The sequence below is a fragment of the Brassica napus genome, chromosome A5 (assembly GCF_020379485.1).
Source record: "Brassica napus cultivar Da-Ae chromosome A5, Da-Ae, whole genome shotgun sequence".
NCBI lineage: Eukaryota > Viridiplantae > Streptophyta > Magnoliopsida > Brassicales > Brassicaceae > Brassica > Brassica napus.
The window spans coordinates 19,432,671-19,455,369 of NC_063438.1; the positions used below are offsets into that span (position 1 = coordinate 19,432,671).

At 33.4% G+C, this 22,699-nt stretch overlaps 1 protein-coding gene and 1 pseudogene across 1 annotated transcript; one reads left to right on the top strand and one right to left on the bottom strand.

The window, feature by feature from the left end:
* The first annotated feature begins 2,254 nt into the window (after positions 1 to 2,254).
* Positions 2,255 to 5,063, top strand: LOC106352822 (phosphatidylinositol/phosphatidylcholine transfer protein SFH4). Its single transcript, XM_013792459.3, is given in 8 exon segments — positions 2,255 to 2,549; positions 2,651 to 2,768; positions 2,872 to 2,960; positions 3,036 to 3,082; positions 3,177 to 3,268; positions 3,996 to 4,040; positions 4,043 to 4,128; positions 4,274 to 5,063. Coding segments are annotated over 8 exon segments (1,203 nt in total). The 5' UTR covers positions 2,255 to 2,474; the 3' UTR covers positions 4,925 to 5,063.
* A 6,025-nt stretch (positions 5,064 to 11,088) lies between these two features.
* LOC125575597 lies at positions 11,089 to 16,689 on the bottom strand (annotated as a pseudogene).
* Between the last annotated feature and the right edge of the window lie 6,010 nt (positions 16,690 to 22,699).

Below are 22,699 nucleotides of genomic sequence, written 5' to 3' on the forward strand. Positions count from 1 at the left end.
CCGTGCCATTATTATTATTATTATCAACGACCACAAAGCATACAGGGTAGTTTCGACAAGAAAAAACAAAGCATACATGGCATATATATTTTAAATATAAAATTAGATACAAGAAGAAGAATTATTAATCTGAAAGATCATATATCAGGAAGAGTATACTGTATACGCTGAATATTATATTTGTTTCAGAACCTATATAGAGTGAAACTATCAACTTTTATAGTCGTCTTTGATCATTATAACAGATCTCGCTGTCGAGGTAAACTTATTTTATTCGTCACATTCTTTAAAGATTTCTTGTTGCATTTTATATGACATTTGTAGTTAATACAGAAGAGATCATCAATTGTCTTTTGACTTTCTTTGTCGGTGTGTGGACACTAGACATAAAGCATTATAAACGAGCACGTGAACTCGCTTTTGTATTATCCTTGCCTTTGACACTTGGATATAGTATGATATATTACTGGATATTTCTGTAATTTACAAAACACGTAAGATACGAGCTAGTCGCCGCCGTGACGACAACGGTCTCCTTTCTTCAAGAATATTTACTCTCACTAATTGTCTTTTGGTTTTGACCATTAAAACTAGAGTTTAGAGTTAATAAAAATGGTTTAGTAAAATTAGCCACCTATTAGCTAAACATTGCGAGGTTTAAACTAATAAATTCAATTGCTGTTGTACGGATACAATAAACTAAAAAAGTTACCCGTTTGAGTGGGGGTAAATTATGGTGTAGTAATCAACACTAATATGGGTAACTTTACAAAGCAAATACGTACCAGGTGGTTCTTCTCTGTGAGATCGCAAGTGTTTATTTTTTATTTTGAACCACCACAAAAAGTATTATAGTACATGGTGGTTTTGTAACTTAACCTGGTTAATTGTTAGAGCATTTTAATTTCTAATTTTCAAATAGGGTTTTAAATAATAATAGCAATAATAATAATAATATAAACAAAGAATAATTCATCGGTAGTTCAAAACTTCAAAAAAAATATGTAAAAATCATATGAGAATCTCAAATTTTGAAATGTTCTTATATTATTTATTATTCTGTATTTATAAATTATTAGATAACTTTTGTTGTTTATTGTTTTTGAGAGTCCTATTGAGATAAGATGTTAGTATAGAAAAAGAAATAAATTATCTTTATTTTTACCGGATGGAAACTTAACCTGGAAGAGTCGAAGAGATGGGTACCATAAGTTCAAAAAGAAAGACATGGTACAACAGTTTGGAACTGGCAGGCTATACATTGCACCTACAATCGAGTAAGAGTAAAAACAATAGTAACATTTAGTCACATCAACAATTTCTCTTTAAATTTGGAAAAAAATACAGGGGATTCTCGTTTTTCAACTAGATGAAGACTTGAATAAATTATTTAATTGTATGGAACTGTATAATCTCACTTGGAAAATATATTATATAATTTGAATGAATCAAAAACAGTTTTAAAACTGAAAATATAAATGTTAAGATAATTATAAGTCACCGTCTCTACAATATGTCAAAGTAGATGACAGGTTTACTAACGTTACCTTGCAGTTGCAGTGGATATCTCTAATGGAATTTTTTTGTCATTCTTCTTACCGAGTTATAGAAATCTTAGAGTGCGTAATTGTAGATAAGAAACCAGTTAAATCACTAATATCGGTTCATTTTAGAATCATTTGATCAGAATTGTTATTGCGGCAAAAGCATTTAATTGGCTAACGTCACAGTCGATCATTGTAAGTACGTGAGCTAGGTTATTTATAGACGTTGACTACAAAGGATCTATGTATTATTATTTTAGTAATCTACGAGCTCCATACATTATGGTGGATCAAGGCTAGAGAAACCGACTAAATTCATGTAACATAAAAATTAAATTCAATTAAAAGAAAGTTCTGAAAGAAGACATTGAACAAATTGGTTAGTACTCAACTTGCCGCAAGAGATTTACTATAATAAAACTATTTTTTTTTATTTTAGATAACAATAAAACTGTATTTTCTAAAGATTAAACCTTCTTTGTAAGTTTGAGCTCAATTATTTGTACTAATAAATGGAAATAAACAAACATTTGACTAGCGCATGCATTTTATAATTTTTGTAAAGTTGAGAAAGTTAAAAATTTACACAAGCGGAGCCATTTAACGGCGTTAGATACCGTCACTGGCGGCCAACGGTTTGTAACACATCAACGTCCGCAAAACGACATAACGGCGTCATCGGCCAATAACTCCCCCGACATTTGTAAGGATTTGGCAGAAACCGTTTCCATAACACAACGTCATACTACTCTCTCTGTTTCTTCTCTCTTTATAGAGAGAGACATACAAAGGTTTTGCTCCAATAAAGAAACTTGCGGTACACACACATATTTACAATCATCGTCAGCTTCTTCTCCTTCCTCTCCAAGAACAAAAAAAACAATCTTTTTGATTCTTTATCGAATCTTCTGTTTCGTTCATCATCAAGAAATGGGCAAGAGAGATGAGAAAGCCGAAGCTGTTCTTCGTTTACTCAGGAAACAAACTCCACTCACTCTTAAACAAGTACGTACGTCTAGTTAATATCTCTTAACAAAAAACACATATATCTTCATGTCTATCGTATGTTCCATGAATAAAGCTTCCACCTTTGTACACATGTTTAGGAGAAGTTCTGTAACAGAGACTGCGTGGAGAGGTTCTTGAAAGGAAAAGGAGATAACGTCAAAAAAGCTGCGAAGCAGCTAACTTCATGCCTTTCGTGGAGACAAAACTTTGATATTGGTATATATTTTCGATTTTACATGTATATATATAAATATGTTTGTTTTCTTACATTAAAAACTTCTCTTATGGTGTTTGTTTTGTTTGTTTTTTATAACTTAAGAGCGAATAGGGGCAGAGGAGTTCTCGGCGGAGCTAGCCGACGGCGTAGCTTACATCGCCGGCCACGACGGAGAATCCAGACCCGTTATCGTAACTTTTTTTTCGCTACCAACTTGTTTTCACCTAACGTAAGTAAATAATCACAAAGTTGAGGTTTATTTACAGATGTTCCGTTTCAAGCATGATTATCAGAAGCTGCGTAGCCAGAAACAGTAAGTTCTGATCATTTTAATTTATATATATAGTGAGCTTTTCTTATATATATATATTGTTTCTTATGTTGAACTTTGTGTTTTTGGTTTGTAGATTTACGCGTTTAGTGGCGTTCACGATGGAGACTGCGATCTCGAGCATGTCCAGAAACGCGGAACAGAGCGTTGTTCTACTCTTCGATGCAAGTAAGCAACTGTTATTACGAATTTACATTTTTGACCCTCATAACCTTCCAAGTTCGTTAGTGGGGTCTGTACTAATCCGTAATTTACTCGCCGTATTTTGGGTTTGGTTTCTTATTTTGGATTGAGGCGTGTCGGGGACCGGGTTTCGGACATGTATTATGCATTTAATTTCATGTCCGAATTGTCCCTTTTATGTGTCAACGTCAGCTTAAACTACCCACAAAGCGTTAATCGTGTGGCAATCATGACTAATCACGATTCTCGTCTTCTAATTTATTTTTGAGTAATTTGTTGAACCAAATAGGAAAATATCCCGGTTTAAAATTGTATTGCTTAAAATTTAAAAAAACATTCAAGCCTGATTGTGTTTCAAAAAAAAACATTCAAGCCTGATTATAAAATATTATCTAACTTTTTGCTCATTTTGTTTTAAAAGTATACTTTTATAAAGACCAATATTTTTACAATATAAATAATCTGTATATACGTTTACAAACAAAGAACTAATATTGTTTTGCATCACGCTTATAAAGATTTATGCTTTTCTCTTAACTGCGCAAAGTTTTAAAATTTCACCTTTTACGATTTTCATTCTTTTGAAGGAAAATGAAGTACAAATTATTCTCTGCAAATATCTTTAAACTTTTTTTTTCAAACCTGATTAGACAATTAATTATTAGTGCCACTTGATTAATATTCTCTTTGTTTTTGTTTTTTGTTAATACAGGCTTTTTCAGATCATCCTCTGCTTTTGCAAATCTGCTTTTGGCAACCCTAAAATTATCGCAGATAATTACCCATGCCGACTTCACAAGGCCTTTATCATTGACCCTCCCTCCTTTTTCTCTTACATTTGGAAGGTAAATAATGATTATACAACTAATAAGTCTAAGATTAACATTCTTATAATTAAACTCATTAAATTTAATGATTCTATAGTTAAACTCATTAAATTTAACGATCATAACTAAGATGGATAAGCTCATAATTCATACTACTCGACAGGGTGTACGTCCTTTCGTGGAGCTATCTACTGTCACTATGTTAATCTCGTCTCTAGACTACGACGAGCAGCTAGATATTAGCCACGTGTCATCATCGTCATGTCTTAGATCAGCTTCCCTACGTTTCGATCCATCGTCGATTAAATCAACGGCTAAGATTGGTTCAGCTTCTTCAAGATTCGCCTTCACCGTATCTCACAACTCAATGAAGCCGTGGTACCTTTCCTTAACCGACACATCACCGTTTCACGCCGCCGTCGACTCCACCGCTTCCAAAGTATCTCCTCTCAGCGTGCGTTCTCTATCTTTCGCGTCTCCGGCGGGGCGTGGTTTAAGAGACCCGAAACCAGCCGCATGCAGAAAGAGTTTGTTTCCCTCGACGCCGTTGCCGGAGAAGACGAAAACGGTTCCGCACCGAAAAACTCCACGTCCGTCTTTTTTTCAGTCTCCGGCGATGTTCTTTCGCGGGGAGAAAAATGTCGGCGGAGGCGAGAAGTCATCACGTGAAGCGTTCGTACCGTATCTGAAGTTTTATCGGAGACCGTACGATGAGACGGCCTATAGGTCTAAACTGCGGGGTCCACGTGGATTTGTGTCAGTCGTGTCTTCGCACAGAAGATGTCGCCACGTATCTTTATCTCAACGGTTCTAGTTATGACGTTCAAAGACCAGATTGGAGAGCAAAGTGTATATACTAGTTTTACATTTATCTGTTCCGACCACTCTCTCGTAGAGTAGCAGTCATATTACACTGGAGTATTATTATTCAACGAGCTTGTTTTATTTATTTATTTTTAGAATCTCAAAATGATGGTTAACATCCTCTCTTTTCTAATAAAATGCATGCAATCGTTTTTGTTTTTCATATCCAAATTAATATGTAGCTGGACGCAGCAAGACCACTAATCCGTGTCAATTCATGATATAACTGAATATTAAGCTGATTTGAAATTTGGTTATGAAGCGCTTAGCAAAAATATGATGGCAGTCAAATATGGTAAAAAAACATGCATATTTTGACTTTAGTGAAACCTAGACTCTCTGATTAGCCATACTCCCTATGAATTGAAAATTATCAAAGAAGAAGAACGAAGCTCGAAAAAAAAAGAGATAGAAAAGAGATTGTTAGATTTCTTGATTAGTCAATGTTTGACAACAACTTCTCTTTTATACTAGGAAAGCTGGTATCAGTATGAGTTCATCATCAATAATAATTAGTTGTTAACCACGCTTGACCAATTAATATATTTCTCATATTCTGTTACAAATGACTTGATCGGTACTAGTTATGAATTCCTTCGAAATTCGTAAATTACATTAGCTTACAATTATATGTACTCTAATTACTAACCGACTAAGAGACAAAATGTATTCTATTTCAGCCTTATTGATTTGATTTTTTTTTTAACTGAAAACATTTATTGACTTGATTTTGACAAAGCGAGTTTTTAGCGAAGATGGAAATGTGAAAACAAAATAAAAAGACCCTTTTGTATAGATTGAATTCTGGTCCCAAGGATCATTAACTTCATGTAGAATCCCAACTTGAAAATACAAAACCTAAAAATGCACGTGCGACCTTTGTAGGAATCCGAAGTCAATTGTCACATTTACATTTCTTAAGACAGCGTCGTCGTGACGTTGAACAACTAATCGAACAATATTTATATGATGTAGTAGTATATTTGATGAAAACAGACTAGAAGCCTTAATATTATTATTAAATTGTCAGTGTCGTTCTTAAAATAAATGTGATTAGCATTTAAACAAATTATGGTAACAGTATAAATATGGAACGAGCTAAGTACGGTACAGTAGTACTCCATATTTTATCTGGGTGTTTATATGTTGATTGTTATATGTTAAATGCATTATTATAAGTTACAACAGGTTAAGGAAAAAAAATGGGATGCAAGTGGTAAAGAGTCACATAAATAAGCGTTTTTAGAACACACATATATATATAAGCCTTGAAACTCAGAAACATTATGGAAAAGATTAAATATCTTATTCTCTCGTTTTATAAAGAGACTCTTTTTGGTTCCAATGTTTAATTTTGGACAAAGTTTTAATCCTTCTATATAAGTTAATTTTCTTTGGATTCAAGTCGTTATCATCTAACTAATTAATGATATACTGAATAAGAATATATTTGTGGAAACAATAATTTGTTAAATTAGTGTGAAATAGGTCAAAACGAAACTCTGTAAAATGGAAGACGGATCTATTATATAATTTGGAAACAATCCATGCAAATGATAAATAAGGCAATTCTTTGTTGAATGAATTTAAAAACTTTGTTAATGATAAGCCCTTTGTCAATTTTTTTTGTTAGTGATACTTTTGGATGCCGATTAAGGGTTTCGTTTCTTGGGCCGTTAAACAAACCCAGCTTTTGGTCTATAATCTAATTATATAAAAAATTGTTCGAGTCCCTCCCGCAGTGTCCACGTGGAAACTCGCTGCTTTACAAGGCGACACGTGTCTTTTTAAAAAAATCCCCGGCCTTTTGACTTCTAAAATGGACTTAGCGATACTGTCTCTTTTTTGATATTGGGGTTCAGTTTCGAATACGTACTTTACAGAATTCTTATTGGGCGAGATCTACCAAAATCTAAGCCTATCAAGCCTTAAGCTTCCTCCTGGTTCTTAAAATTTCTAGGGTTTATCGGCGCATCCAAGATGCAACCATCAACCAACAATGGCGATTCTGACGTTTCTGTCTCCATTCTTCACATTTCGATCGTTACAAATCAAATTAATAGACCCCCATGAACCGAAACTTAAATCTTCATCACCACTACACCCACGATCTTCCATTAAATGATTATTATTCTTCGTCCAGTCGGTGATTCTCAGCTATAAAAAGGTATGGATTTAATCCCTTTAGCATCATCCTCACAGTTCCTACTATCTAAAATAATTTTATTTTCAGTATAATGGCTGCCTCAACTATTTTGCTCTCCTATTTGAAGGCTCGACGGTGTTCTTCCACGGTGGAGGTGCGGCTTCTGAGACTCTAGGAAGCAAGAAACGCTAAACTTGGTGGAAAGTTGATAAGGTAGACATGAGCCGTCTAAACTTTAAAGTTGTTCCATGCCCGTCCATTTTAAAACAGATTCCGACGCAATTTTTTTTTTATCTCTTTCTGTCTTTAAACTTATTTCATTATTTCGGAGATAGATTCAATTTCGTTTGTTGATTAGGTTTTTCTATTTACATGTGTTTCAGGCGACTCTCATACATGCCACCGTGAATGTCCACTTTCAGACATCGCCTCACGGCGGGTTCCATGTTCTCCGTCAGCGGATTTGATGTGACTGAGTGCAACCAGAACTTCATGCTGTCAGACTCTCCTCTGGCAATCCGATTCAGTGATTCCACCACTATGGATGAGATGACTGAGCCGGTGAACCCCATTCCTGAAGAACGGTTCAGGTTCTGCAATCACAGTGAGTTGCTTGGTCTAGCCAACACCAACACCAACACCCACCTTCCAGGTAAATTCTTCAGCTTGCTGTTTCTCCCACTCTCATCTTTGTAACCAGTGCGATATTCAGTTGTTCCTCATCTTGCAGACATAACTGGTGAGCTCACTGCTGTGAAGAGCACTGTATGTGCCAACCATCAAATTCGATATGTAACTTAGGCCCTTAGAACTTTCATAAATGATGGATTTTAGTTTTAAAAATTGAATATGTGCAATTCATATTCTGTTTTCTCCTTGGCAGTACCTCTATGTGACACTTAGTTTGTTTGACTCACAATCTGTTGCGTTTCGCAACAAAATAGAACGTAAGGTAAGGTTGTAGTTGCAACCAGTATAAACCCGAAGATTGTAGGAGGTGTTTATCTTCCGCCTAGCACTAGAATTTTCTTTCTCATTATAATGGCTTACTCCTCTGTTCTACTTGCTGATTTTAACAGATATAGATGTATCACTTGGAAAGATAGTTTCTTCCCTGAAACCAAAGCTTATCACCTCTACTTTTTTGCAGGAGTGGTTTCCAGAGGCTGATAAGATCAAAGATTCAACTAGACAAAGCAATCAGCTTGAGGAACTCAAAGTATGTATTGGCGTTGTTTTCTCGGCTTTTAGTTTAAGTTTATTTTGTGCGGAAGAGTATTTGTTGCTTTGATCATCTCCTTGCATTTTCATGTAACTAAGTTTGTAACTCTCAGGAGCATCTTTGCGATTTGTTTTTTTATGGATTGTACCGTTACATAATTGCAATGCTTAATATATGGATAAGATGTGACCAAATGAATTTTTAAAAACGATTCAATCTTCTCCATATTTATTTAAGGACTTCGACTGTGAAGTTTTCCTGAATTAAGCAAGAAAATTGAATGACCATAAACAATCTATGGTCTAATATATAATATGCTAAAATCTATACATATTGACCCAGTGAATAGTTTTTGTTTTTTTATTTGCCACTGAGTGGACAAAGACAACATGGAAGAAGAAAGAAATGTTACCCTCATCTCAGATGCCAGGGAAAAGTATTTTCGAGACAATTCCTCAACGATACTCACCTAAAGTTGGTGGAACCTGTTCTTTAGTGTGGTGAGTTGCTGTATCTGGAATCACATTAATATTTTTCCTAAAGTTATGATGCTTATATATTTCTTTACAGTTAACAACTCTCTTACTCTTCATCCCTAAAGCTAACTCTCTTACTCTTCATCCCTAAAGCTGAGAAGAATATGGGCCTACCAAAGACGTTCAGAATAAAAGGTAATTGCCACATTAGCACTTATTTTAAAGCATTTGACACTTAATTTTGGACTTTTCAGGTGGGTCTTATGTAGACAATAATGACTTGCACGATTCATACAAGCAAAGTAAATTACTGACTTGGACTTTTCAGGTGGATTTTAGAACACCTCCAATGGTTAGAAAACACGAAAGGTTCCAAAATAAAAAAAATTATTAGTATCATAATCATTTATTTATTTTTTATTTTCTTTAAATAAGTTAAGCTTTTATTTGAATGACATGTGCCCTTTTTAGTATATTAGGGATTCTTAAAAATTCATAATTAATAACTTTTCTTTCTTCTCTGTCCTAATTTTATTTATTTTTCTTTTTTTTTAATACTCAGAACTCCTCCTAAAACTACCAATGGAATTGATCTTATGTATATGTATCTGGAAATACTTTGTGTTTTAGTGGGAATAGAGGATGTGCACTTAGGTTATAATTTTGAAGTAGGTATTCAATTTTTTTTTTTTTGAGAAAGTGGTTATAATTTTCTCAAAGATGAAGCAACCAATCCAATTGATGGTTCTTGAGGAACTCCGTATCACTAATTACAGAGTGATTGTGGAAGGAGATTTAATCATGATCGTTGAAGTCAGGTCGAGACGATCTAAGAATTTTGCGCTTGAGAAATAATATACTCATCGAAGGTGGTGAGAACATCGTATTTAACCATTATCTACCGAGCCGATTAATTGCTATTCATGTCTTTCTCAAAAGAGATGTTCCCTCCGAGTTTCTTTCTGCTCTCACTTAGAGTTCTTTTTTGCTACAGAGCCTTACTGAACTGAATGTTCGAGGTCTTGCCACAACACTCCAGCTCCATGGAAAGATAATAATAGTTTGGCCACCATAGTTGTAAGAGTATAGTGCTTTTAGGTTTTCGTTTTTATTGGCCAAATGGTCTTAGTTCTGAATTGTCATTTATGATCTTTTTCCTTGCTTTCTGACAATTTAACACTTTAAAAGATTTTCTGTGTAGAACTGTGTATCAGAGTTTGAAAACCTGTTATGTATAGTCGTGAAGCACACAAATCCTTTTCGTGAGGCTTACCGGTTTGCTGTAAAAGCTGCCCTATTATTGCCTTTGGTGGCATTGTGGCCTTCATTATCGTGGTAGATGAGGTAAATTAAAGTCGTAGTGTTCTTTAGTGTATTCAGTTCAATTGTTTAGTGAAACTTGAATGTCTTATAAAATCGTGGTTGCTCCAAAGTATACTGCTAAAGGTCTTGAAATCTTCAAAAAAAAAAATTAAAAATTTGAGGGTCGTCAAAGCAAACAATAATATTTTTTTGAATGAAACAAACAATAATATTACCAAGGGAATCTACACTCAGACAGGTTGGAGTTGGCTGGTTAGCTCAAGGCTCGGACAACATAACTCCAGAAGACTTCAGTTTCAATTTTGTCTGGGATAAGACTCCGTGTGAAAGCTAACTTGCGGATAAAGTCAAACAATTAATACAACAGGAAACTAAACAATATCTAACAAACAATGATTTTACCATTCTGCCATTCTGTTCAAATGGAAACGACACAAAATCCAAATCCCGCGCGAAGCGCGGGCTGACCCTAGTTGTTATTATTGAATTGTACAGTTGTCATGTCAGATTTCAAACGCGATAAAATCATTGGAAACAAAATGCGATTAAAAATGATTACCAAAAACTACTTTTTTTTCGTACGTGTGCCTTAGAATGGTCCTCTTCATTTGATGTTCTTTCCTCGAAAATAAAAAAACTTTATCGAACTTTAGTAGAGATTCTTTAATTTTAGCTTTAATATCTTATCTTGTGAGATTTTATTCCTTGAAGATACTACATAAACCTTTTTGTATAAAAACGTATATTATACTTTGTACCCTGACATTATAAAGTTGTTATATTAAATACGAATCCCACATACCAATTAGTACATTACCACAAGCACACAAACCAATAGAAATATAATCACCTTGAGCTACCAGGTGATTGGTATATGACATATGAACAATGAACAATGGATAGTAACATTAGTTAGTCTACAAACGACGCAAATCCAGACACATAATCGTAATTAAGAAAATAAAAATAAAGAAAGAGTATAAATCTCTAAATAGAAACACTGTTTGGAATCCCTTTACCAGTAAGTCCACCCTCTCTCGTGTAGTCCGTAGTATTCGGGTACAAGAGAGTGTATGGTATGTTAACCGGACCGGTCCGGTTCTTGAACTTCTTGTCATTGTTTCTTTGTATAATATTGTTCTCTATCAATTCCAAACTCTTCCCAAACCGCTTGAACGCCTCTAAAGGCTCATCATCTACCGTCCAGTTGGGTGAGTCTCTCTGCCCTAAGTAAATTTCGTCCGTTGAATGCATAGACAAAATCTCGATGATGGAGATACCAAGCAGAGTTTGTAACTGCGGCGTGATCGTCTTTAAAAACGCCACCTCCTCGTTTTCCTCCAGTTCTGTGTACTCTTCCGTACCGGTTCAGGCATGAACCGACGGCTGACGGTAGGCCGGTTTGGGAGAAACCCAGCGTAAGGGTATTGCCCGAAGTTAACTGCTGCGTGGAGAGCAGAGGCGACCCAGATGATGATGGTGCAGGCTTCCATGAGGTCGTCGCAGGTTTGCATCGACGGCCACCATGACTCATGTTGTAAATCGCCGTGCCCTTCGGTTCGAACCTCGTTCCACCATTCTTGGATCTCTGTATCGTTTTGCACAGCTTTGTCATTCTTGTAGTAGATTGTGCAGTACTCTTCACCCACGTCTTAATCGCTGACCATATCTCTAAACCATCGACTGCAAACGGGTAGTCCTCAATCAGAAGCTCAATCCCGTTATCACTGCTTGGATTTTCAACGGCAACTCCACTGCGAAAACATGATATTTAATGTTACTTGTTACACAAAAAATTTAAAGGTTACTTGTGCATCGAATAAAGAAAAGGGGAAATGACTTAGATAGCACAAAAAACATTACGATAAAAATTAGCAGAAATTGAGAAAAATGACTACATTAACACTAATTAAAAGATAAAAATGATTAAAATACTCAAATCCTATTCTCTTACCCTAATCCCATCCTTTAAATACTAAACACTAACCTTAATCACTAAACCTATTCTAAATATAAAATAAAAATGTATCTTTAACTTGTAACTAATGCTATTTATTTTTGGGAATTCGGCCAAAAAAAGCACGAACTTTACACGAATTGCCAAAATAAACATGTACTCGAGAAAAATCAAAGAAAATGCAAAAAATTAAGTTACAATTATCAGCTAAAAATTAAATTTTTTAAAAAGTTGAAAATTTTGGAAGATTTTTTTTAATAGAAAAATAATTATTTTAGTTTCAAAATTAATTTTGTAAAAAATTATTTATTTTTTCAATTTTTAATTTAATTTTAAAAATTGAAAATTTTGGAAGATTTTTGTTTTTTTTTTAAAGAAAAATAATTATTTTAATTTCAAAATTAATTTTATAAAAAAATTCTTTATTTTTCAATTTTAATTTAATTTTAAAAAATGAATTTTTTGAAAATGTTTTGATTATTTAAAGAAAAAAATATTTCTAAGTTCAATTTGTTTTTTACAAAATCTTTATTTTTCAATATTCTGTAATTTTAAAGATCTTTTATGTTTTTAGAGAACTTTTTATATTCAGTGAGTACCAAATAAAGTTAAATGTGTTTGGAACTATATTGAAAACGCCTTTAGCCCAGTGGTTAAATACATTATCATTTCACCCAAGAAACCCAAGTTCGAATCCAGGGTTCTATTTGTTTTTATTTTCAGATCATGTAAAACAAAAACGACGTCGTTTCAGTTAACGGAACAATAAACGACGTCAATTTTTTTCTGTTAAGTTACTAACGGCGTGCTAAATTGGCAAGTCAATAAAGACATTGTTAATAAATTTTAAAGTCAATGAAAAGTTTAGTATTTTTTTGGTCAGTCCAAAAGTTCAGGTTTATTTTGGCAATTCGTGCAAAGTTCGTGCTTTTTTTGGCCGAATTCCCATTTATTTTTATTATTTTGTGTGTTGATTTTGGAACAATAAAGTGTTTTATTGCTATTTATAGGGGTATTTTCTAAAGAAAAAGACTTGATATGCATACCGCTTGAGGAGATCTTTGGGGAGAGCCTGATCAGTGAAAACCCAATTCTTGTAAATTGAAGAAGACATTTCCATTGCGTATCGACCAGGGAACACCGTTCTCTCCAAAACTCCATCAGAGTTTATAAGGACATGTCGTGCCAATGCGTTGATGTTCATCGTGTCACGGAAATGAGGATGAAGAAGCTTATAGATCGGATGGACTACACTTAGTTGCCTATTCGACGCGATTATGAACGGTTCAATTACTGCATGCGTCTTCAACCTGAAAAAGACATGAAAATAACCGGTTATGTTTAGGTCCTACCCACTTAAACCAAACACTAATTGTTTTAACAACGTCTTTGTTTTTTCCTACCAGTGGCTTATAAGCTGGTGATAACCGGAATCATTAACCGCGGCGTAAGCCTTAGCAAGCTGCCAAACCGATCCCTCCACGCCTTTCTCTGCTGGTGTGAAAATCTTGCTCACCGCTCCGTGTGATTCACCTTGTGCGTGAGGAAGACTCAGCTCTATGGCTAGAGGCTTCAGTGTTCCGTCTTCTTGAAGCAACAGAAGCGTTCGGGTCGCATAAGTTTTAGTGTTTGTCGAGTTTATCCGTGTCAAGTACGGCATCAATGCATCATGATGATCTAATATATATAGCTTGTTCTGTCCCAAAGCCTTTTTTATATAACACAAAACAAAAGTTACGATATGATAAAGAAACTGTTACTTGCTAAACAAGGATTTGTATATTATACTTACTTCTTTGACACTGAGACCGTTCATGTGTGGTTTTATGTGCTCTTCTCGTATGGAACTGTGTTGGTTTCCATACCTTGTAGAGTCTAAATTGCTCTTTGGAGGAAACTCCTGCAAATTTGTTTTTGTATAATCACATTATGACTAATCATATAAATATATAACTTGGACCATTTTATACAATTGAAAGCAAAAATTGAATGATTTGATGAATGGTATGCCTGGAGACGACTTATAACCACTGGATTGAGTCCAGCCAACATTTCTCTCGCAAACTCTTCATCAGTCCTCCAAGCCGATCTACTTTCTGTAATAACAAACGTATCATTTATGTCAAAATCTATATAAAATTTTGCTCTGAATCCAATCTCTAGTTGCATCTTTATTTAATTATATACTATTTAGGTTTACCTTTAAGGACGTCAGGCAAAGGAAACTTCAAGAACCGTTCACCATCATTGCGAACGAGCTCACGAAACATCTCCCATGGGATAACATCACGTAGCTTAGATATGGTGTGACCATTGGCGAGTTTAATGCTACCGTCATAGAGATGGAAAACGTCTTCGAACGAGTCAAACTCGTTGATGGTCTTGTCGCAAACTGAGGCTATTTCAGGGACGAGCACTTGAGTCACCGATTTGAGTGCGTACGCGAGGAAATCAGAGAACTTAACATGGCTAAACCGCTCGTCCCTCGGCACGTAGATGTTCAGGTTTAGTAACGCCAGCCTACTCTCGGACTTAGGGTCTGATCAAAAAACGGTGACGTGTATGTCAAGTAACCCATTGAGTTTCGCAATATATGTGATGGTTTTTGAGTGTTGAGGTTACTAACCGGATTTGGTGGGTTTACGACCGGTTTTGCCGCGGCGAGGATAAGGAAAGTCAGGTGAACCGCCGAGAACCGGACGGGCTGAGTCAGGACCTTTGTCGGGTGCACCTAAGTCGTTGTAATAAGCGTAGTCGTAAACTCTGTCCCATTCTTTGAGTTCTCCTCCTTTCTCGTTGTCTCTTAGATTCTTTAGCTCTTCCTTTCTTAGCTCTTTGAGTAGCTCTGGTGTTTCATTTGGAAGATATGCCTTTTGTGTTTATGTAAAAGAAAAGAAAAATAATTGAAAATTAGTAGATAATCACCGTCTATACATTAATCGTTTGTTGAAATTTGGGTTAGGTACTAAAGGATGTTTAATGCATTATGCTTTTTGAGTTTGACTGTTAGGTGGTCCAACCTAATGCCTAGTTTAATAAATTAACGTTGTTGTAAAAATTAATAATGATAATTTAACTTTTAATAGTTGTCCCTATCAAGTTATAGAATGATTCTCTAAATTATAAAAAAAAATCGTAATAAAGGGAGAGTGCGACTTGTAAAGAGAAGACAGCAAGGTCCGGTTTCATTCCTTGGTACGATGTGTTAAACACGCACACGAATATTCCAACCCTCTATAATAAACATTTATAAAGATCATGTCATGTGGATTACGAATATGTTTCCTGTACTATATAGTAACCACTAATCAGTACCCATTAATAAAATGAAAGTATTACTTACTCCCCTCTACCTATCCAGACAATAACAAAACCAAAACAAACTACAATCTCAAAATTGAAAGATTAAGAATGACCTGGGGTCAAAGATTACTTTTGACAACTTTTATGCACATGGACAATCAGATCAATCCAGATTAGTTATAAATCATTACACAAAATGCCAAGTAGGGTATTAGAAAAATAGTATCTCGGTCAAATTGGTGCGTTACATACTCCCTCTAATTTTTTTTTTTAAATTGATGTTTTAAGATTTACACACCTATTAATAAAAATTTAATACATATTTTATTTATTAGTTTTTGTTATTTTTATTTGCTTTTTAATAAAGTTTTACCACTCATATTTTTAGGTTTTAATGTATGTTTTAGTTTTAAATAAAATACATTAACTAAAACTAAAACATCAATCTTTTGTGTACAAGTAAAAAATTAAAAACTACTACTAATCTCCATTCGTTAATAGCGTTTACCTTGTTAGAGAAGAAAACGCGGTCAGAGCGGTACCGATGGCTTGGATAGATCCAAGAATTGCAAACGAAGTGTATCGGACCGCCTTCACCGCCAGGGAAGTTGCGGAGAGTGAGGGACTTAAGGTAGAATTGGCTATGGTGGTGGTTCTTGATCACAAACGCAGCCGGTGGTCCCATTGACTCGTCCCAATCAAACGTCACCGCAAACGCGGTTTCCTCCGCGGTTACAGACGTTTTTATTTTTGTCACCCATTTTTCCAGATGTGCTGCTTTTCCAAGTCTTCCTCTCTTCTCATTGGCTGATTTATATTATAACAAAAAAAACATTACTATCTAAATAAAACAGAGTATCCTCTGTTTCTTTAGTGAAAAATGCAGACTTAGTAGTACGAGGTGGATCTGATGAAAAACTTAAAAGAATGAAATACCAGGGTCGGGTTGGAGAGAGCTGACGAGGTGGAGAGATACGCGACGACCAAGAAGCTCATGGACTCGATCGAGAAAAGAAGCCATGGCGTCTTTGAAGTCGAGAAGGTTCTTCTTCATCACAACCACTTCTCCTTCTATCTTCATCGTTTTCTTGTTCTTCTTCTTCTTGACGTCTTCCTCCATCGTCTTTGTCCTTTTTTCCGTCTTGGACTTCACGCATAAGATCTCTGCGATGTCGGTGTGGATCATGGCGTTATATATTGCAGAATTTTCTCTGAGTGAGAATGAAGAAAAGGGAGAGAGAGAGAGAGAGAGAGAGAGAGATTCTATGCTTGGAGAATGAAGAGAGAGATGTGTGATTATAGAATGTTCTTTTTCATCTCTTACGCATATATTTATAAGAGTATACTAGGTTTTGACCCGCGCTTTGAAAAGCACGGATTTTGTTTTTCATTTACTGAAATTAATTTAAAAATTAATATTATCTTCTTTTCATATCTTAACAATAAAAATTTTTAAACTTTTATCATTTTCATTTTTTTCAAAATATGGTATTTTTCGAAATAGATTTAAAGATGATATGTGTGATTTAATAGTGTATATATATATAGAGTAATGATGTGAATTGTCGATTTTACACTGAAAATGAGTTTTTCTTGTCATATATTTGTATTATAGTTCTAACCATCAATATACAAATATTTTTTTTTATCTTTATTAGATTTAGAAGCTAATAATATTTTTGAAAGCACACTATTTTCATATCTGATCCAAATCAGTGGTTGAACCGATCAAGATGAAACCATGTATATAATCTTGTTCGGATTCAATGAAAAAATCTTTTATTAAAATCTGATTGAAAACCTTGGTAAAAACCCAACAACTTGTTATTAACCAATTATGATTTTGCTGTGACAATATTAGTTTATTGATATGATAATATTAGTTTATTTTTTATTAATAACCTATTATAATTTGTATTTTTATTTTATATTTAAATTTAATTTTATAATAATTTTAAAATATTCTTACACTTATAATTGCTATATCAATATTATGGACAAAATGACATAATAAATGATTTTATGTTAAGGTACTATATAATATAAATATTTACATAATTGTTTATTTGTATTTAACAATTTGAAATAAACGATAGAAAATAAATTATAGGTTAGATGATAAAATCAGTATTATAAAATATATTTTTGTTTAAAAAAATAAGATTGGGCCTTAAACTCGTTAGATAAGTTAACGGAGGCATTTTGGTTGGATTTTTTTTGGTTAAACGGTCTAATGAAATCGTTTCAATAATAATAGGCCTTAATTAAATAGATTAGTATGTAAATTTATTATGGTTAGGGAATATAGCATTTTTTTAAGGAAGTAAATATCCAACGTATGCCTAAATGTCCTCAGAATTATAGCATAACTGATTTTGTTTCTTTTTTCATTTGATGTTAAATGAGGCAAAAATAATTAGAAAAAATCTAAATAAGGGAGTGGCATACATTTGTAAATAACTTGAAAAATTAAGGGCAGAATCCTAGTAGGGATTCTGCTTTAATAGTATAGATAACACAAATCTGATGCGAATGTCATATTTGTATTTATACTAGATCCAAATAACAAGCAGTATTAGTTTCAGAATAAAACAATTACAACCAATAATATTGGCAACGTCAATCTTTCGTTTTTTGAGATAAAATATAGCTTTAAATTAACTGTAGATTTCGTGTGAATATACTTTTGTTTAAATTAATATTCTTTCCATTTTTATTATAACTTTTAGAATTAAACACATAACTTAAGAACATTTATTTTTACCATTTTAAACAAAAATATCATTAGTTCTTGATCTATACATATTTTGACCAATAATAAAACAAAAGATGCCATGATTATAAAACATAAAATTTATGAATTTATATTTAAATAAACTTCATCTAGTTTTAAATAACATAAAATTTCAAAAACATCATTTAAAAAAAAATGGATATAGTAATTAATTGAAATCAAATTTGTTTACAAGTCTATTTTTATTATTGTAAAGAATAAATATAAACAAAAAATTATATGTACGTAAAATAAAAAGTTGATAAATAATTATTAGTTTTTGGAAATAATTATTTTAAAAGCATTTGAAGTCTTAGCCATTTTAGTTTTCATGTATATATGGTTGCGAATTTTGTTTTATATTAAACTCCAAATATTTTAGAATTTACATGGCTTTTCCCTTGACTAATTTAGTAAGAAAACAAGATAGTAAGATACAATAATTACAAATGAGAAACAAGTGTATATATTGTATATAACTAATGGTGTTGGAATCAATTTTTGAATGCATGTATACACATATAAGTATCATACATAATTTAGAACATCATGATCCTCTAGAGCGAAATAACATCGCAATTTCTTCTCCTTAATATCAGCACACCTTTTCTATAATAGAGGAAAATAATCATATGAAGTATTACCCCTTATGACTTACCTGTGAAGGTTGGGGATGTCCTTTTCTCTAAGTCAAGGCCTTTACAAAAGTATTTTCTTTGTTCATATTGACTTGTTTACCTACTTTCTGCAAAACTCGACGTGATGAAAAACTTTTATATTTGGGAGAGAGCCTGGCAGATAATGAAATGGCCACCCAAATCTTCTCTTACGATTTGGTTATAATTTTAAAATAGAATTATTTTCTTAAAAAATATTATGAAAAAGAAAAAGATATTGTTTAATTTGTAAAAATATTGAGCTCATTTTACTCTTTTGTCGGCTAAAAATATTATTATTGCTTTTAAATCTTTTTTTTGTCAACCATTTATCTATATTCTATTAAAAAAAGAACATAACCAATTGATATAAGTATGATTCAACTATTTTAATACAATTATTAAAACATTTTATTAATCATTTAAAACAAATACTATACAAAGAATAACATAAATATGACTAAAGCACACACAAATATAAAAATTAAATTTCTAAAAAATGTAAAACAAAAATATATCCACCTCTTAAATCAATAACATGCATTTCAAGGACTTTGAACAAGGGTTGTAACTTGTAAGGAATGGGAGCATTGTACTGTGGTGGTTTTCAGCTTAGCTACTCAGTCAATAAAATCATGAGTCAAGCCTTGCTCACTGTTATTTTAAAACCAAGGAGGCCTCGGGCTTGGACCGAAGAAAAAAGTGACACAATAATAATATTATTATAAAGTTATAAACCACGTCTTGGTTGAATATCATCATCTGGGGATCACGATGAAAGATCATCTGGGGATCACGATGAGGAATCATCTGATTCAAATGAAATAGTTTTATATAAGAATGTGCATATATAACCAAGAGCTTTTGGTCTAGTAATAAGGGAACTTCAGCTGGAATGTCCATTCTGAGTTTAAGTCGTCTTGGCCATCTTCCCATCTATAACCGTGCGTGTCTGGATGGAATAGCTTTGTGGGGTACCGCCTGGGATCCCCACGAAAAAAAATGTGCATATATATTTAGTTTTTTTCATATTCTTATACGTTGACAATGGCACCATTTGCTAACAATATAGAGTTATGGAAATATATTGGCACATGAATAGCTACTATCCTACTGGTAACCATCGTGAATCAAGCTATGAACTACCCTTATACTTTAGTTTCAAAGGATTCTCATCCATAATTACTTTCATATAAGTATATTTGAACGTGACTATAGTGTATTGAAAAAAACATTCGCTTCAGACCCCCGATTAATATGATTGTTTTTAGGGCCTCAAAATTTAAAATAATTTCTAGTTTAGTGGTTTAGACTTATTTAAGAAAAAAACATTTCTACGAAAATTAATTAACTCACTTTCTGAATTTATGTATTTTTTTTCTATATGATATAATATACAACATATTTACGTTATAAACTTATTCTTTTACAGTATTAGACTTGTGCATTTAGTGAAAATAATATATCATATTAGAAAATTGTTTTCATTATGGTTGTAAAAAATTTATTTTTAAAACTTGCCTTAGGCCCCTAAAACTTTTCGCACGGCACTGTATTTGATATGCGTGAATATACGTATACGAAATATTCTTTTGAACCAATTAAAATAGGTATAGACCATTAGTTATTTGTTTCTTTTGCTTATACGTTCACGTTTGTTTTGTTTTTCTAATAATTCACTAATCAAGATGCATGTAACAATAAACCCAGTTGTAATCTGTAAACCATGACCAACTAAAACTAATCTCATAAGAACACAAGAAAAGAATCGATCTAGACAGATCACCTTGCTAAAGGATTCGAATTTGAAGTTTCTAGTTATATCATAAAAAAAGAACATATAAATATTGTGATATTATTGAAAATTTCCCTGATTTTCATCCGTAACTTATAATATCGTCGATTATCGTCTTTACTTTTTCCAGTAGATATCAATTAAATATTAATCTTCTTAATTAGGTGGGAATATTATCTTTTTACGTGTTAACCGTGTTTGGAATCAAGACACCCACAACACGTTTGAAAAGTCCAATACTCCAATATATAAATAAAGAAAATCCCACAAAAATGGTTTAGCTGATGCTTATTTTTGCCTTCAGAGATGGTATTCATTGCTCACACACATAGAAAGCTAATAGTAATGGATAACAACTTTGAAAAGACACGAAAGGAATATTGAATTTTTAATTATCGTGGAAATTTTAGGTACTCGCTCTTCATCGCATTGAAATCAAATGAGAATTCCTTTTTGATGCCTATCAGTTAAATGAAGATTAAAGTGAAATGTGAATCACATGCACCTTGATAAGGACTGGCGGTGTGGATTTATAGCTGTTTGCATTATTACTTTACTAGGGAGCGTCCGCGGTTAGCACGGAATATTGTTTTATTGTTATTAAAATTATGATTTTTTGGATAATGTAATTATGTGGTCACTTTTATTTATTAAGAACGTTATTTAGTGTTTTTATTGTGTTATGTAGTAGTAATAGTGATATGTAAATATATTTTGTCTTTTTTTCTTTCAATATTGAGTTTTGTCTGTATAGTATTTGTTAGTACTGAATTGAGCCTATCAGTAAAAATATATTGAATTTTAATAACTTTGCATCTATACATTTGTTGATTCTAAGATTAACACTTTCAGCGTCAAAATTGTCTTTTTTTTCATATTTTTTCATATTATAATTTTCAAGATGTTTTTGCTTTTTTCCCATATTTAAACATTGATGAGTCTTCAACATCTATGTATTTTGTTTACCTTTCTGGTATGTGGTGTTTCTCATCATCACCGAAAAAGACTCACCTCCTGCTCTTGTTCTTTATCACCTTCTTCACCTTGAGATTTCTGGTATTTGTTGTAGATCGGGTTTAGGAGTTCCCAGTTGTGCGGTTGTTTCTCGCGTCGTTTTAGGCTGCTCCATTCAATATTGGATGCTTCTCTTCTTCCTTAGATTTCAGCTGATGTTAGGAAATGCATCTCTTTGGGTTGAGTCATAGTTTAGTCGTCATTAAAGTTGTTTTCCTCGTCGTTGGCTTACCATCGATACTCTCTTCTCGTCTTGGTTTTCAAGATATGATTTTTGGTGATCTGACTTCTATAACTCGAGGACGGTTCCACGATTTGATGATTTCGTTTTGTCTACCCTTCCATCTATGTTCCCTCATCTCGTTGCAGCTTTCATCGCTGCTTGCGTCTATGTGACTCTCCCTTTCACCATGTTTGCCACTCCAGGTTTGGATAGTGTTCTCCTCCGAGTATGCTCTGTAGATTTGGAAGATTGTTAATGGTCTCAAGTCTGGGCTCATGTTTCTTGGGGTTGGCTTCCGTTCTCCCTCACTCATATTGTTCTCTCTTCCCTTGCTTCTTTTAGTATAAGTGTGCAGTATCAGTCTATTAGAGCTTTGGTCCTTTTATCCAGAGCTTTGTGGTGCTTCACCGGTATAGCCGTCTTGTTTGTGCTTGTTTAGTTTACGAGGTGCTTCTTACATCTTAGCTGGTGGTTGTGCTTATCGTTCGTTATGTATGTCTCTTCCTGCTTCGTGGTGATTTTGGCCTTATGTTGATTATTCTTCCTCTAACCCGCTTTCTTGGTTCTTTGCATTGGTCCTTGATCACACTCATTTGTGTTTGACGGATTGCTTTATCTCAAGATTATCTTTCTACATTTTACTGATTTTTGATTGTTTTGGCCAAGACACTCTATGATAAAGTGGGGTAAGTTAGTTTTCGTTCTTGATCGCCTTTGAGCTCTAGACCTTTATTGAGTTAGTGTTACTTTGGCATTTTTTTCTCTGTGATTATGGAAGTTTTATGTTTAGATTACATGTTCTGCTTTAGTTTAATTAATATTAAGATAAATATATAG